This window comes from Salmo salar, chromosome ssa17 (genome assembly GCF_905237065.1).
Source record: "Salmo salar chromosome ssa17, Ssal_v3.1, whole genome shotgun sequence".
In the NCBI taxonomy this organism is placed as follows: Eukaryota; Metazoa; Chordata; class Actinopteri; order Salmoniformes; family Salmonidae; genus Salmo; species Salmo salar.
The window spans coordinates 9,889,243-9,907,309 of record NC_059458.1 but is presented as its reverse complement, the minus strand read 5'-3'; the positions used below and the strand labels follow the sequence as shown (position 1 = coordinate 9,907,309).

The 18,067-nt window shown below is 41.3% G+C and overlaps 1 protein-coding gene across 1 annotated transcript in view; it reads right to left on the bottom strand.

Moving 5' to 3' along the window:
• Nucleotides 1–17,788, bottom strand: part of LOC106575088 (parathyroid hormone 2 receptor) — a 54,713-nt gene extending 36,925 nt beyond the window's left edge. Inside the window, exons 1-6 of the mRNA XM_014151269.2 lie at nt 17,478–17,788; nt 16,309–16,408; nt 4,207–4,317; nt 2,664–2,785; nt 2,346–2,443; nt 789–972 (exon numbers count right to left, since the gene is read on the bottom strand). Of these exons, the coding sequence (XP_014006744.2) occupies nt 789–972; nt 2,346–2,443; nt 2,664–2,785; nt 4,207–4,317; nt 16,309–16,408; nt 17,478–17,582 (720 nt within the window). The 5' untranslated portion in view covers nt 17,583–17,788. The remainder of the gene's footprint in view (nt 1–788; nt 973–2,345; nt 2,444–2,663; nt 2,786–4,206; nt 4,318–16,308; nt 16,409–17,477) is intronic.
• Between the last annotated feature and the right edge of the window lie 279 nt (nt 17,789–18,067).

Genomic DNA, 18,067 nt, shown 5'->3' with positions numbered 1-18,067 from the left:
GCCCACTGAAGTCGGTTACGACGCCGAACTGCAGTCAGGTCAAGACCCAGGTGAGGACGACGAGCACGCAGATGAGCTTCCCTGAGATGGTTTCTGACATTCTTTGGTTGTACAAACACGCAGTTACATCAGCTGTCTGGGTGGCTGGTCTCAGATGATCCTGCAGGTGAAGAAGCATGATGTGGAGGTCCTCGGCTGGCGTGTTTACACGTGGTCTGCGGTTGAAAAAGCCTTCCAAGTGAAGCTGGTTGAGAGAATGCCAAGAGTATGCAAAGCGGTCATCAAGGCAAAGGGTTGCTACTTTGAAGAATCTAAAAATGATTTGTTTAACACTTTTTTGGTTACTACATGATTCCATATCTGTGGGACTCCCAGGGTCAAGGGGTCTGAATACTTTCTGAAGGTATATATATTATATTTTATATTATATGTATATTTATACTCCGGACTCCGATATTGACCACCCTAATATTTCTATATTCCTTACTTCCATTCTTTTACTTTTAAATGTGTGTGTATTGTTGTGTATTGTCAGATATCACTACACTGTTGGAGCTAGGAACACAAGCATTTCGCTACACCCACAATAACATCTGCTAAATATGTGAATGCGACCAATATCATTTTGTTTCATTTAGATTTGATTGTATTCAATGTGTATTCATCAACCCCCCCCTATGTTGTGCTGTTATTTATGCGACGACACTTGAGAGCAAGCATTAGTAGTGCACTTCGTACAGCAAACAAACTGACCTTGAAGTTGAAAGGAAGAACATTACAGTACTCACAAACTGGGAGTTGTCAAGGGGCATAGCAGAGATGGTCTTGTAGTTGTCCATGAGCGCTGTGTCAAACTCCTGCAGACCTCCGTTGGTGTGGACCACCTTGTCTTTGACAAAGATGCTGACGGCACGCAGCATGAAGGACACGAACAGGTGCATGTGGATGTAGTTCCTGGTGCAGTGGAGGCGTCTGCATGGCAGGCAGACAGGTGTAAAACACTCAAGGCTCAACAATCACTATATTCAATCAATGAAATGTATTTTATAAAACCCTTTTACATCAGCAGTTGTCACAAAGTGCTTTACCCAGCTTGAACCTTAAAGGGCAGGCAAAGCAGTCACTTTAACCATACCCACATGTACATACTACCTCAATAAGCCTGACTAACCGGTGTCTGTATATAGCCTCGCTACTCTTATTTTCAAATGTCATTTTACTGTCGTTTTATTTCTTTACTTACCTACACACACACCTTTTTTTCCCGCACTATTGGTTAGAGCCTGTAAGTAAGCATTTCACTGTTGTATTCGGCGCACGTGACAAATAAACTTTGATTTGATTTGAAAAGGACAGTGGCTAAGAAAAACTCCCTAGAAGGAAGAAACCTAAGTAGAAACCTAGAGAGAAATTCTAAACATCTACATTTTTGTTTTGGCATTCAAACCTAGTTTATTGTGTTGAGAGGAATTTGGAAATGTACAGTTAATACACACACATTATAAAACCTAACTGCATTGAAAACAATAACCCGAATTGAGTAAAATACATTAAATACCACATTTATTAAATCAAATTGGTTCACCGCAAATCAGCTTCCTCAGATCATTTGAGTTTGTTTTACAGCGTACAGTGGTTTTTTCAACAGCATCGGTGTTGAAATACTGAGGGAAGATGCTTGAGAGTAATACGTCTCTAGCTGCATTCATGATACTGACAACTCATAACGAAAAGCATTGATATGTTGGATTCACGTCTCCAACTCAACCAACTAAATCTAGTCTAATTCAACTTTAAATGGTCCTATTCTTTAACTTGTACAAAGGGTGTTTCACTCTGTTATTAGGGACTCATGGCAGTCCTATTCTTTACCTTTGATTCTAGGTTGAGTTGGAGACATGAATCCATGTCATGCCAATGATTCATCAGGCATTTTTTTTATTCATCTTGGGGGGGGTTCATTTCCTAGACAAATTGGAGATGAGTCAAGAGGATTGGCCAGGATATTTATTTTTACTTCTCATTTAACGTGAGACTGTTTTTGGAAAATGGTGATGAACAGATGAGGCCTAGTGCTGTATGACCTCTGTGGCATTTACACAGGTGGATAGAGCAGCAAAGGCTTTTCTTTGAAGTGAACATAGAAATATATGGATGAGCAAAGACCGAGCGGCATACATCTGCGTCCCAATAATGTCCTTTCTCCCAAAGTCTGCACTTGTTCACTTTCTTTCATAGACTGAAAGGAAATGACTGGTATAAGAAAAACTATATTTGTGAGAAGGAGCGCACAACTGCACACTTCTGGAGAAAGGACCAATTGTTGGGACACAAGGCTGTCTTACCTGAAGTAGCCTATGATGACAATGGCCCCTAGAAGAGAGATGAAGGACAGTGCATATCCAATGGTGTACATGACGTACAGCCGGTCAAAGAAGTCCCGCTAGGGAGAAATGGATATGTTAACAGCCTGCTACAATGTTTACGCTGGGAAAAAGTTAGGTTTCTAGCTTCTATGCTAGCTGCCTGTGCTCCTAACGCCCCAGTGTAGCTCCGCTGTTAGCATGAGTCAGAGCAACTCAAGTGTTGTCATGAGTCAAGTCTGCAACCACAACAATGTTAATTGGAATCTTAGGTGTGACTGAAGTGGTGATTGGAGTTACCTTTTCCTCCTCTTGACCAGGTAAAAGGAATTTTAAGCAGTCGGAATAATTGGACCATGTTCGGTTCAACCCCTCCACAGAAACCCAGGAACCGTTGACATCACACTTCCTGTATGCATGACCTGGACATACACACGGACACAGGCACAGACACCACACACACACACACACACACACACACACACACACACACACACACACACACACACACACACACACACACACACACACACACACACACACACACACACACACACACACACACACACACACACACGGTCTGGTCATTAACATTGTAACATACAGTTAACTGCCAAAACAAAGGAAACACCCTATTATGTCTTAATAGGGTGTTGGGCCCCCATGAGCCAGAACAGCTTCAATGCACCTTGGAATGGATTCTACAAGTGTATGGAACTATATTGTAGGGATGCGACACCATTCTTCAATGAGAAATTCTATAATTTGGTGTTTTGTGGATGGTGGTGGAAAACGCTGTCTCAGGCACTGGTCCAGAATCTCCCATAAGTGTTCAATTGGGTTGAAGTCTGGTGACTGAGACGGCCATGGGATATGGTTTACATCGTTTTCATGCTCATCAAACCATTCAATACGTCAAATCCATTACATGTACATTGTTTGTCTCCATATAATGACCACATGATGCAAACACATGATTTTAACACAATGGTACCACAGTTAAAAAGGTATTCAATATATTCAATTGATACCATGGGCCAGATTTACTAAGGGTTTGCACCAGCTCAGAAATAAAACATTGAAGCTAGAATCCTTATTTGAAACAATAACAAGGTGGGACACCCCGCCTCTGTTTTGGTGAAAAGCTTTTGGATATCAAAATTATAAATTTCCCTCAGAAAAGCCTCAATAAGTTGGAGCATGGACTCTACAAGGGGTCGAAAGCGTTCCACAAGGAAGCTGGTCCATGTTGACTCCAATGCTTCCCAAAGTTGTGTCAAGTTGGCTGGATGTCCTTTGAGTGGTGGACCATTCTTGATACACACGGGAAACTGTTGTGCTTGAAAAACCCAGCAGCATTGCAGTTCTTGACACAAACTGGCACCTACTACCATACCCCGTTCAAAGGCAATTACATTTTTTGTCTTGCCCATTCAACAACTCAATGGCACACATACACAATCCAGGTCTCAATTGTCCCAAGGCTTAAATCTTTATTTAATCTGTCTCCTCCCCTTCATCTACACCGATTGAAGTGGATTTAACAAGTTACATAAATAAGGGATCAAAGCTTTCACCTGGATTCACCTGGTAATGTCATGGAAAGAGCGGGTGTTCTTCATGTTCTGTATAATCAGTGTATACTCTTCAAGAATCACTGGGTATATATATCATTCATTTATAAGTCCAAAAATGGATAGAGCAACTAAATATTATAGTGTAAACAAAGAATTTGTTTTGGGGTTTTATACCTTCCCCCCCAAAAAAAGGTGCAAACTTTGCACCCAGTGCAAACACTTAATAAATATGGCCCCATGAGTATAGCCTATCTATACCCCAATACCTTGATGGTTGAAGTCGTAGATGTAGCTGGGGCAGGGGACCTTGGTTAGCTCGCCGGGGGATCCCTGGGGCCAACAGATCAGACCATCCCAGCCAGGGGCACAAAGGTCATCTGGATACATAGTGGGAAAGGGGAGTTAGGTAATATTAGTGGAGGGCACCAATATTGCTAATTAAATATGATATAGATTTCACTTGATACCGATATGAGCAAATCATATCGTGATATTGGTTTATTTGTGTTTAATATCGATATATGGAAGGCATATTATGATATTGCCTTCCTGTTATTTTACACTATTATGTAAAAACCCATACTGTACATGACTGTTCCTGCATGCACAAACCCCTCTCACAGACCTTCTCACTGGCTCTCAACTTTGTGACTTGTTGTGAATGGACTTATTTAAACTGTAGGTTTAGGCTCCCAGAACATTCATATATGGACCAATGAGTAATCAGCAAGCACTTGTCTGGACTTCACAGAGCCGTGGAAGTGAACAGAAAAAAACAAGGTTTTTATAAAACCAATATATATATATATATTGATATCGAAAAAATTCAAGTGATATATTAGTATGGATTTTCCATATTAGTGCCCATCACTAAATAATATACTATGGTAATATGCCAAATATGTAACATTTACTGACATATTGCCATTATACGTCAAATCTTCACAATTACAAAACGTCAATATGTGTGATGTAGATATTTTAGACTTTTACGTTCATAAGTGACATTATTTGGACATTGTGTTGGAGGTTATCGTCATCAGAGGAACGGAGGCTCCCAGGCCAAATACCATGGCCACTCCTTCGGATAAATCTGAACTTAAAAGAAATCATTGCTACTGAACTCAAGGCATTATCATTGAAAGGTTTCATTGACTTGTTGCTTTTGTGCCTGTCAATGGTAAGTGCTGGTGATCTTGCAGACACTTGATCCACTCAATTTAAGAAAGGGCAAATATCCAGCAGTGTGCACTCAGTCCACATCATCAATGAAACAAGCTGAAGAATCAATTTACTACATATCGGCTCCATGGACAAAAACTCTTTCTCCCACTATGTATATTTAAACCTCCGCTCCCTTGATTAAACACATTTCTAATATTAATCTATATTCCATGATGAGAGTGTGAGAAGGAAAGACAAAGCTTATGAGTCACTCATTAGCGACAAGTGCAAAAACATTGCTCATAGTCATTACAGCTATATATACACACACACCATCTGTCCACCAGATGAGTAGGCTAGTGAGGGAGCACTAGGAGTAATAGGTTGTCGTCTTTTGTCAGCTAGCCCCCCTGATGGTTCAGTGAAACAAGTGACTAGGGTGTGTGTGTCACAAATGGCACCCTATTCCCTTTATAGTACACTACCTTTAGTGCCATTTGGGATGCAAGCTGAGACTGAGTAATAAAGACCTAAAGACGGAGAAAAAAAATAAGAGTAAATAGATTTAAATAAATTACATCTATTTTATGATTGCAATTAGGGTTGCACATTTTGGGGAATATTCAGAGGTGGAAACTTTCCGTGGGAATTAACGGGAATATATGGGAATTAATATCAATACCATTTAAATGTAGATGTATTTTGCATTGGATATATTTACCATATCGTATGGAGACAGAAACAGAAACCTTTTAACTTATCATAAGTAGACATAATTGCAAATTATTAAATCCTTCCAATAGAAATAAAAACAATTTAGTTACGAATTGAACATTAATTAAATGAGTTGACTCTCCACATGGGATGATTTCACTGAATAACAAAATAAAGAGAAAATTGAATGACCCCCAATGATCCATCGCATCTCCCAAAAACGTTTTCAAAATACATCTGTGAAATGATAGTTTACATCTTTGGTTGTCTTCCTCTCATGCTTCCATGTCTTCTCCCTGGACCTCAATGTCCACCTCATCTTCACTGTCACTTTCCAACCTTGTTGAGGATGGCTCGTCGTCAGGCTCAAAAAGCCTCAAACCCCACCAACACCAATTTTTCAACCCCTGTATTGGTCAGCTTGTTGCGTGCTTTGGTGTGTGTTCCCAAACAAGGACCAGTTGCGCTCTGAGGCGGCTGATGTTGGTGGGATTTGGAGGATGATGGAGGCAACAGGGGACAGAGCCTCAGACACAAAGTCCCTTCTACCAGGTGGCTGATGAGATATGTTGGCACAACTGTCATATTGCATCTTCATCCCAAAGCCCTTGATTGGAAGTGTACTTCACCAGACTGCCAAGAACCTTGCCCTCATCCAGGCCAAGGTGGCGAGACACAGTAGTGATGACACTACAGGCCTTGTTGATCTCTGCACCAGACAGGATGCTCTTGCCAGCATACTTGGGACTCAGGCAGAAATCTTCATGCTTTTTGATGTATTTCAGAACGGCAGTTTCCTCTGCTTGGAGCAACAGTGAAGTGGGCAGGGCAGTACATATTTCTTCTCTTACATCTGCAAGCAGAGTCTGAACATCAGACAGGATGGCGTTGTCTCCCTCAATCTGTGCAATGGCTACTGCTATAGGTTTCAGGAGTTTCAGGCTGCTTACCACTCTCTCCCAAAATACATCATCTAGGAGGATCCTCTTGATGGGGCTGTCCATATCGGCAGACTGTGATATGGCCATTTCTTGGAGAGACTCCTTCCCCTCCAGGAGACTGTCAAACATGAAGACAACACCACCCCTACGGGTGTTGCTGGGCAGCTTCAATGTGGTGCTCTTATTCTTCTCACTTTGCTTGGTGAGGTAGATTGCTGCTATAACTTGATGACCCTTCACATACCTAACCATTTCCTTGGCTCTCTTGTAGAGTGTATACATTGTTTTCAGTGCCATGATGTCCTTGAGGGGCAGATTCAATGCATCAGCAGCACAGCCAATGGGTGTGATGTGAGGTTAGGACTCCACTTTAGACCAAGCAGCCTTCATGTTCGCAGCATTGTCTGTCACCAGTGCAAATACATTCTGTGGTCCAAGGTCATTGATGACTGCCTTCAGCTCATCTGCAATGTAGAGATGGGTGTGTCTGTTGTCCCTGGTGTCTGTGCTCTTGTAGAATACTGGTTGAGGGGTGGAGATGATGTAGTTAATTATTCCTTGCCCACGAACATTCGACCACCCATCAGAGAAGTTTGCAATACAGTCTGCTTTCTCTATGATTTGCTTGACCTTCACTTGAACTCTGCATCCAGCAAATGAGTAGATAAAGCATGTCTGGTTGGAGGGGTGTATGCTGGGCGAAGAACATCCAGAAATATCTTCCAATACACATTGCCTGTGAGCATCAGAGGTGAACCACTTCCATACACAGCTCGAGCAAGACATTCATCTGAATTTCTCTGACTACGTTCCTCCATTGAGTCAAAAACAATTCTGATTCCAGGAGGACCATGAGCTGTTGCTATCGATAAGGTGTCTAATTCATCATTTTCAACTCAAATAGAAGTAGAGGGACTTTTGTCAGAGGTTACTTGTTGTGAGCGCTGAGGGAACTTTATGCACTTGCCCAGATATTCTGCATCTTTGTTGTATTCTTCACATATGATTTGGCACAGTATTTGCAAACGTACACAGCTTTTCCTTTTACATTATCTGCAGTGAAATGTCTCCACATATCAGATAGTGCCCGTGGCGTTTTCCTGTAAAGATTAGAAAAAAAACAAGTAAAAAAAAACAAATACTATTCCATGTACAAATAGTTAAGCAGTTAGATTAAACAACTCCTGGGTAAGATAAATGTTTTAAAATGAAATATGTATGGAAACAGGTGAATTAACACACCCCAGTTAGCAGGCTCAAGCAAGCTAAAACCCACATGGCAGCAAAAACTAACTAGCAGAAATTGTTAACAAGTTAGAAATTATTTAAAACACACCTTGCTGTAGGCTACAATTTAATAGTTAACAAAAAAAATCATGCATGTCATATAAAATATATTCACCCCACCCAAAGTTGTAATCTAAACTTACCAGAAAGCATGTAGTCCTTGGCTTAGACAGTGTAGTAGTGTGGGCTCAATAGCATCTCATTAGTGTGCAAGATCTTGAGAATCAGCTGCACATGTGATGGAAAAATGCACTGTGCATGCAGAGGGTTGTAATTCCATTGAATTGGGGATAGTTTAACCAAAATATGCCACAAGACCTAGAATTGCCTTATGTGTTTCCCACAAAAAAATGTTCACTGTTATAAGCTAACTTTTTTGATGAATTTAAGCAAAATTCCCCAAATTCCAGGGCTTAACTTCCCATGGAAAATTTCCAGAAAAATCCTGGAAATTTACCGGAAAGTTTCCAACCCTTTGCAACCCTAATTGCAATTCAGGTCTAAAGAGAAGTAGATATTTGTATATTTCAGTGTCTCAGCTGCAGTAGCCTTCCTATGTGTATGATGTCATACTTCATTATGTCAGAGCCAAATTGGATCTGATTATAGCTGGGTTGAGTCACATTATCATTTGAAACATCAAAGCATGTTGTATTGATTTAAACTGACAGACAGGAAATGTGCCATATTGGGGTTTGGGACCACTTGCCAGGTGGGTCCCATGTGCAGACAGTGTGAAATACCTTAAAGTGGAACTGACATTGTTTTAACTACTTTGAAGACATGAAACAGACAATGATAATATCAGTCAGAAATATCAAATTCCCAGTTTATGCTTCAATACCAATTTGATGAGGTTTTAAAAATAGGTTCTATTTGACTCAAAATTCCATGAAGGCATTCCTTAACTCCATAAGGCATTGTTGGCAGAATAAATGGATGCGGTTCAAAGCATGATTAATATAATTTACAAATACATTTATTTGTAGTTCCAAAAATATTGCTATCTGGTTGTAAATCACAGATGGCCTGGTACACTGTTTGTTGCCTCCACCCAGTTTCAGTTTCAATTACCCAATATTTTGAACAAAAACAGATGACTAACTAAGGCTGGGAATGTCAATACAATCAAACTAGCAAGGACAATGATCACAAGTCAGTCATAATGTGGCTAATAGGCTAGCACACGTGTCAAACAAGGCCCGCAGACCGAATTGGACACACATGCAAGTATAAATGACTCAACAGCTCAAATCGGTGAATTCAACTTCAATATTTGATTTTCCTCTTGAAATGTCCATAGGCCTACTGTATTAAACCAAGTTATAATTAATGGATTGCATAAATTAGAAACAAAAAAAATGTTTTTACTCATGTACACCAACATGAGTTTTCAGTACATAAAATGTGTCGGTAAAATTGCCACTGTATATTTGTCCTGGTAAATGAGGAAATGCTGTATTTCAGATGTACAGAATGATTCTCAAATACTGTAGATACATCCGTCCTTAGTCTGCTCAATTAGCAGGCTTGAAGTGAACAGTGACCTTGTTAACACCCCGGGAGTGGTAACAGGATGGCTAATAATGGTTGCAACTGAGATCAGGTGTGTGAGTGATCTTAGCACGTATTGATGGAACGAGAGATCACCGGGCAGTAATACGGTGGTGAATAATGGTTAGAATTGGGCCATTGTCTTTAAAAAGGGACAATCTCGGAATCAATACAACAAAGCTATATAATTGCTATACAGTGGGGGGAACAAGTATTTGATCCCCTGCTGATTTTGTACGTTTGCCCACTGATAAAGAAAGGATCAGTCTATAATTTTAATGGTAGGTTTATTTGAACAGTGAGAGACAGAATAACAACAAAAATATCCAGAAAAACGCATGTCAAAAATGTTATAAATTGATTTGCATTTTAATGAGGGAAATAAGTATTTGACCCCCTCTCAATCAGAAAGATTTCTGGCTCCCAGGTGTCTTTTATACAGGTAACGAGCTGAGATTAGGAGCACACTCTTAAAGGGAGTGCTCCTAACCGCAGCTTGTTACATGTAAAAAAAAGACATCTGTCCACAGAAGCAATCAATCAATCAGATTCCAAACTCTCCACCATGGCCAAGACCAAAGAGCTCGCCAAGGATGTCAGGGACAAGATTGTAGACCTACACAAGGCTGGAATGGGCTACAAGACCATCGCCAAGCAGCTTGGTGAGAAGGTGACAACATTTGGTGCGATTATTCGCAAATGGAAGAAACACAAAAGAACTGTCAGTATCCCTCGGCCTGGGGCTCCATGCAAGATCTCACCTCGTGGGGTTGCAACGATCATGAGAACGGTGAGGAATCAGCCCAGAACTACACGGGAGGATCTTGTCAATGATCTCAAGGCAGCTGGGACCATAGTCACCAAGAAAACAATTGGTAACACACTACGCCGTGAAGGACAGAAATCCTGCAGCGCCCTGCTCAAGAATACATATACATGCACATCTGAAGTTTGCCAATGAACATCTGAATGATTCAGAGGACAACTGGTGAAAGTGTTGTGGTCAGATGAGACCAAAATGGAGCTCTTTGGCATCAACTCAACTCGCCGTGTTTGGAGGAGGAGGAATGCTGCCTATGACCCTAAGAACACTATCTCCACCGTCAAACATGGAGGTGGAAACATTATGCTTTGGGGGTGTTTTTCTGCTAAGGGGACAGGACAACTTCACCGCATCAAAGGGACGATGGATGGGGCCATGTACCGTCAAATCTTGGGTGAGAACCTCCTTCCCTCAGCCAGGGCATTGAAAATGGGTCGTGGATGGGTATTCCAGCATGACAATGACCCAAAACACACGGCCAAGGCAACAAAGGAGTGGCTCAAGAAGAAGCACATTAAGGTCCTGAAGTGGCCTAGCCAGTCTCCAAACCTTAATCCCATAGAAAATCTGTGGAGGGAGCTGAAGGTTCGAGTTGCCAAACGTCAGCCTCAAAACCTTAATGACTTGGAGAAGATCTGCAAAGAGGAGTGGGACAAAATCCCTCCTGAGATGTGTGCAAACCTGGTGGCCAACTACAAGAAACGTCTGACCTCTGTGATTGCCAACAAGGGTTTTGCCACCAAGTACTAAGTCATGTTTTGCAGAGTGGTCAAATACTTATTTCCCTCATTAAAATGCAAATAATTTTATAACATTATTGACATGCGTTTTTCTGGATTTTTGTGTTGTTATTCTGTCTCTCACTGTTCAAATAAACCTACCATTAAAATTATAGACTGATCATTTCTTTGTAAGTGGGCAAACGTACAAAATCAGCAGTGGATCAAATACTTTTTCCCCCCACTGTACATCCTACATTTAAAGACTCAAATGGATGACCCAATCCCAGATTGCCCCATCATTTAAAATGTAAAAGGAAACACAATCTTACAGGGGAACAGGATGATCTGTTATCATTTAGATCTGGATTAAATTATCTGGAAAAACCAAATACAACAGACAAACACCACTGATTGAGGGGAAGTGGGGTTATATCATTTTTGTAATTTGTATTTATTTTACTCTTATGAAAGGCAGAATATCATTAAGCCAATAAGTGGTTTCACTGATGTCATTTCGGTAACATTTTAAGGGTCCATAATAAATAATTTATTCAGCATTTATAAAAATTGTATGTTCACCATTTATTAGTCATAAAATGTCTGTCTTTTATTCATGTGCTGTTCTAATAACCAATTTCTGTGTTCATGCAAGTGGCTGACTGTACAAATCCTCACTATCAGTAGCTGCAATTTGGCAGTACGCCCAGACTGTGTTTTGAGAACAAACTAAATATATCTCAGTTTCAAGGTCTCAGCTAAGAGAGAAAGAAGCCTCGTGGGGTATTGGTCTGTCACTCGTTTGGAACCAGTATTGGTCGGTCACATGAATGATACAAAACGGTAATGATTAATTAATTATACTAAATCATGCAAATATAACTTGTCTGTTTATAGCCGTATATAAGACTACTGCTGGGTCTGCCCAGGGAGAGCTCCTGATTGATATGTGTATTATGGTACATTGAGTTGGGTCTGCCCAGGGAGAGCTCCTGATTGATATGTGTATTATGGTACATTGAGTTGGGTCTGCCCAGGGAGAGCTCCTGATTGATATGTGTATTATGGTACATTGAGTTGGGTCTGCCCAGGGAGAGCTCCTGATTGATATGTGTATTATGGTGCATTGAGTTGGGTCTGCCCAGGGAGAGCTCCTGATTGATATGTGTATTATGGTGCATTGAGTTGGGTCTGCCCAGGGAGAGCTCCTGATTGATATGTGTATTATGGTACATTGAGTTGGGTCTGCCCAGGGAGAGCTCCTGATTGATATGTGTATTATGGTGCGTTGAGTTGGGTCTGCCCAGGGAGAGCTCCTGATTGATATGTGTATTATGGTACATTGAGTTGGGTCTGCCCAGGGAGAGCTCCTGATTGATATGTGTATTATGGTACATTGAGTTGGGTCTGCCCAGGTAGAGCTCCTGATTGATATGTGTATTATGGTGCGTTGAGTTGGGTCTGCCCAGGGAGAGCTCCTGATTGATATGTGTATTATGGTGCATTGAGTTGGGTCTGCCCAGGGAGAGCTCCTGATTGATATGTGTATTATGGTACATTGAGTTGGGTCTGCCCAGGGAGAGCTCCTGATTGATATGTGTATTATGGTACATTGAGTTGGGTCTGCCCAGGGAGAGCTCCTGATTGATATGTGTATTATGGTACATTGAGTTGGGTCTGCCCAGGGAGAGCTCCTGATTGATATGTGTATTATGGTACATTGAGTTGGGTCTGCCCAGGTAGAGCTCCTGATTGATATGTGTATTATGGTACATTGAGTTGGGTCTGCCCAGGGAGAGCTCCTGATTGATATGTGTATTATGGTGCATTGAGTTGGGTCTGCCCAGGTAGAGCTCCTGATTGATATGTGTATTATGGTGCATTGAGTTGGGTCTGCCCAGGTAGAGCTCCTGATTGATATGTGTATTATGGTGCATTGAGTTGGGTCTGCCCAGGGAGAGCTCCTGATTGATATGTGTATTATGGTGCATTGAGTTGGGTCTGCCCAGGGAGAGCTCCTGATTGATATGTGTATTATGGTGCATTGAGTTGGGTCTGCCCAGGGAGAGCTCCTGATTGATATGTGTATTATGCTGCATTGAGTTGGTTGGAACCCCTCCAGCACGCTGACAATAAACAATGATTCATTTAAGATTGACTTTGATTGTCCCTGTGTAAGAATTTCCAAACAAAACCATTTACTAATGGATTAGTAAAGTACTTTTGCAGTCCCTAATCTAAAGTGAGCACTATTTATACTTTATAAATGTTGAGAGACCAGTGTAATTTCCCACAAATAGTTGCTTGCCATTGGTAAACATTCCAGCAGTACCTGTAGAAGATTAAGCACGCAACACAGGATGTTTAAGGAAATACACACATATACATATACACATACACATATACACTTATATATATATATATATATATACATATATACACACACACATATATACATATACATATATACACACACACACACACACACACATATATACACACATATATATATATATATATATATATATATATATACATATATATATACACATACAACACACACACACACACACACACACACACACACACACACACACACACACACACACACACACACACACACACACACACACATATATATATGCACACATATATACACATACATACATATATACACATACACACACATACATACATATATACACATACACACACATATATATATATTACACACATACACACAAAAGTATGTGGACACCCCTTCAAATTAGTGGATTCGGCTATTTCAGCAACACCCATTGCTGACAGGTGTATAAAATCGAGCACAACGCCATGCAATCTCCATAGACAAACATTTGAAGTAGAATGGCCTTACTATAGGATGCCACCTTTCCAACAAGTCAGTTCGTCAAATTTCTGCCCTGCTAGAGCTGCCTGGGTCAACTGTAAGTGCTGATATTGTGAAGTGGAAACGTCTAAGAGCAACAACGGCTCAGCAGCAAAGTGGTAGGCTACACAAGTTCACAGAACGGGACCGCCAAGTGCTGAAGCGCGTAGCACGTAAAAATCATCTGTCCTCGGTTGCAACACTCACTACCGAGATCCAAACTGCCTCTGGAAGCAATGTCAGCACAAGAACTGTTCGTGCAGCCGCACACAAGCCTAAGATCCCCATGCGCAATGCCAAGTGTCCGCTGGAGTGGTGTAAAGCTCACCGCCATTGGACTCTGATGCAGTTGAAACGCGTTCTCTGGAGTGATGCTTCACCATCTGGCAGTCCGATACCAGGAGAACGCTACCTGCCCGAATGCATAGTGACAACTGTAAAGTTTGGTGAAGGAGGAATGATGGTCTGGGGCTGTTTTTCATGGTTCGGGCTAGGCCCTTTAGTTCCAGTGAAGGGAAATCTTAACACCACAACATACAATGACATTTTAGACGATTCTATGCTTCCAACTTTGTGGCGAACAGTTTGTCGACGGCCTTTCCTGTTCCAGCATGACAAGTGCGGTCCATACGGAAATGGTTTGTCGAGATCGGTGTGGAAGAACTTGACTGGCCTGCACAGAGCCCTGACCTCAACCCCATCAAACACCATTGGGATGAATTGGAACTCCGACTGCAAGCCAGGCCTAATCGCCCAACATCAGTGCCCGACATCACTAATGCTCTTGTGGCTGAATGGAAGCAAGTCCACATACTTTTGGTCATGTTGTGTACACACACACACACACACACACACACACACACACACACACACACACACACACACACACACACACACACACACACACACACACACACACACACACACACAACACACACACACACACACACACACACACACGTGTGAATAACTAGCTAACTAACATTTACAAATGTGGGAATAATGATTAATAAGTGGTGGGCAAACTGTTTGTAAATGCCTTATAAATGTTTTATAATGGACCCTTAAAATAAAGTGTTAGTCATTTCTTCATCTCTCCGAGTATATAGCAAACTGTATTTTCATAATGCCTCCCAGTGAAACCGTAAGACTTCCGTCATGACTAAATTTGGATGGGTATCAGAAGCCGGTCTGTTTTTTAAGTAGCCAGGATTTACTATAGACAGTCACCAAACAATAAACACACTAATTATCCATTATGCTCCAATATCTGTTTACGTTCGGATATTTCTATTCTCCCACCTGGTTTTAACGACTGGTTGATTCGGGATCAAACACACAAAGCGGTTTGTTTTTATCCAGCTCTCACACTGCTACAGAATGTGGGCGGACACATGGAGGATAATAATATGGAGTGCAGCAGCCAGAAAGAGACACAACCGCAGGGTTGGGGCTGGTAAATTGGCACACATTCAAATGAATGGAATAAATCCTCATTTCAGCACCCACAGATTCCGTGGCTAGGGAGAGACACAGCATAATATCTGTGCTCTTAAGTCATCTTTGTCTAATCAAACTGCAGTGGTAGTCCAAGTAAATAAAGGCTTTTCAATAAGTTCCGCCCGCCGCTCTTCAAGAGTGCCTATATGACAAAAATAAGATACATTTTTCTAAATGTTTTTAGTGGTTGCCATCATCCCAGTTATTTTTCCCCCTGCCCAAGACCACTTCTGTAAATTGTAGTTTTCATCCATGCTGTATTGAAAGTTGTCTCAAGTTACCGCAATTAAAAATATAATAATTTGGGGGGGGGTAATACACATTTTTTGCATGAAGCATTACTCAATTCAGTAAATCTCATGTTGAGCATTGACTGACAATGTGAGAAATGCAAGGAGTTCAGTGTGTCAGTGTTCATGCAACAGCAGTCTCTTTTACCAACCCCAATCTCTGACTGAGTGAAGCCTGGGAGAACGTGGGCAGACGTGGAGCAGGCTAGTATTTGCCCGTCTCTCAAAACCCAACCCCTTTTCCAGGCGAAAACACGGAAAGTTATGGGATTTGGTTTCTCCAGACAGGATGAAGCATGGTGGGCTGCTACGGTTACCATAAAGGTCTGTCTGGATCCACCCGGAAACACGCTGGCCAATGGGGCTCTGCTAAAGCTAGGTAGACCAATCATCAGTTTAGTGGGTACCGATTACAGAAACGGAAAAGTTTGTAAATGACCTATGCTGCCCATAGAGTAATATGATGTATGTAAGTCCGTGTTTGCCCACCTGCAGGGTTGTGTGTGGAGATGTTCTGATGACACTCAACTTTGACGTCATACAGCAGGTACATCTGCTCCTGTGCTGTGAGGCCGACCTCTGGATGAACCTACAGAGTAGATTGCGGCATTGATTCAAAATAAGTTGCCCCTAGATGCTGATCTTTGGTCAGTTTAGCATTTCCCCCACTAATAGTTAAGGTTAGGATTGGGGAGGGTAAGCTGATTCTAGATCTGCACCTAGGGGAATATTCACCCCGGAGATCATTTTGATCTCAAACATGACAAGCAGAAACGGTAAAGTGGCTTTGATATAAACTAATGTCATAATTACAATTGCATATACTGTAGCATAACACACTTCAGAAATAAAACATGTCATATACATTTGGCACACAGTAAGCAATCACCACACACAAGCTGATGCATTGTGCTCATATTTCCACCTCATTTAAATGCATTCAAAGAGAAAGTGGATGATGAGTACTAGTCAACAATGAATATGCAAACATTGATGAGTACAGAACTGGGCATGTCAGAATAGCATACATAACAGAATACATTCCCACATGAAATAGCACCAATATAAGAAACATAATATGGAGGGGGGGGGGGGACAGGGATCCATCTTAGCTTTACCATTATTTACAGAAGAAGTATTTTAAAAGATAGACAGAGAGGAATGGGTATAGTAGAGGAATAGGGAATTGTAGATGCAAAGCAAAAGCAACCAAATTCATTATGCCAAGAACTTTGTTAACTAGACTTGCAATAGCCTGCCTAAACATAGGCTAATAAATGTTTACTAGTTGAATGGTACATTTCTAACATCCCTTCTCATTTAACCTTGCCCTCACCCCATACCTACACCCTAATATACACTGAGTGTACAAAACATTAGGAACATTTACAGTAATTCAGCAGACGCTCTTATCCGGAGCGATTTACAGGAGCAATTAGGGAGAAGAGCAGGTGTTCCTAATGTTTTGTACACTCAGGGTATATAATCTAGCATCATGTCGCTGGCAGCCTATGTAAAATGGTCATGCACATTCCGTATGTGTGTGGATTATTATATACACAGTGTAGGCTGCTGTAACAAAACAGGGGTAAACCCTATGGATTAATTATTCCACCAAAAAATACAAACAATATTACTCTATCGTCTAGCCTACTTACCTGTGCGTAAACGTGTAGGTAAATTACATTCCAGCATAAAAAAAACTTCGCAAAGTTACGCAGAAGTATTGTATTCATGCTGCAGATCATTGGACAGCGTTGCATATAGAGGGTTCGATCAAGTCCAAAATCAGCTGTGTTTCTGAAGCACGCAGTAGTTCAGGTGTCGCGTCAAACTCGTTCGACTGGACGTGGTTCTCCTTCCTGTAGCCTAGTCTACTCTGTGTGCGTTTCCACCCGACGCTCTTGAAGTCTGTTGAAAGAGGATGTCAGGAGAAAGGGCGCAGGAATAGTGTAGGCTTGGTCAGAGTTTTGATGTCCATCTGTCTGAAATAAGGATGTACCATAAACTTGTTCAAAACGTTTACTGATCACTTGTGGACCTTAAAATAGATAGGCTATATGACTGGCCTTTCGGGCTACTTGTGTCCTGTAGTTTTTCTCTGAAACACACAATTTTAGTAGGCGAAATTTGCTTTACAGAGACAATTTGGGCATGTTGTCTCTTCTGTGGGCCATGAGCGTTAAATGCCATTACATTTTATTTTTTTTAAAAACACGAATAGTCATTACGGTCAAAAAGTCGCAAG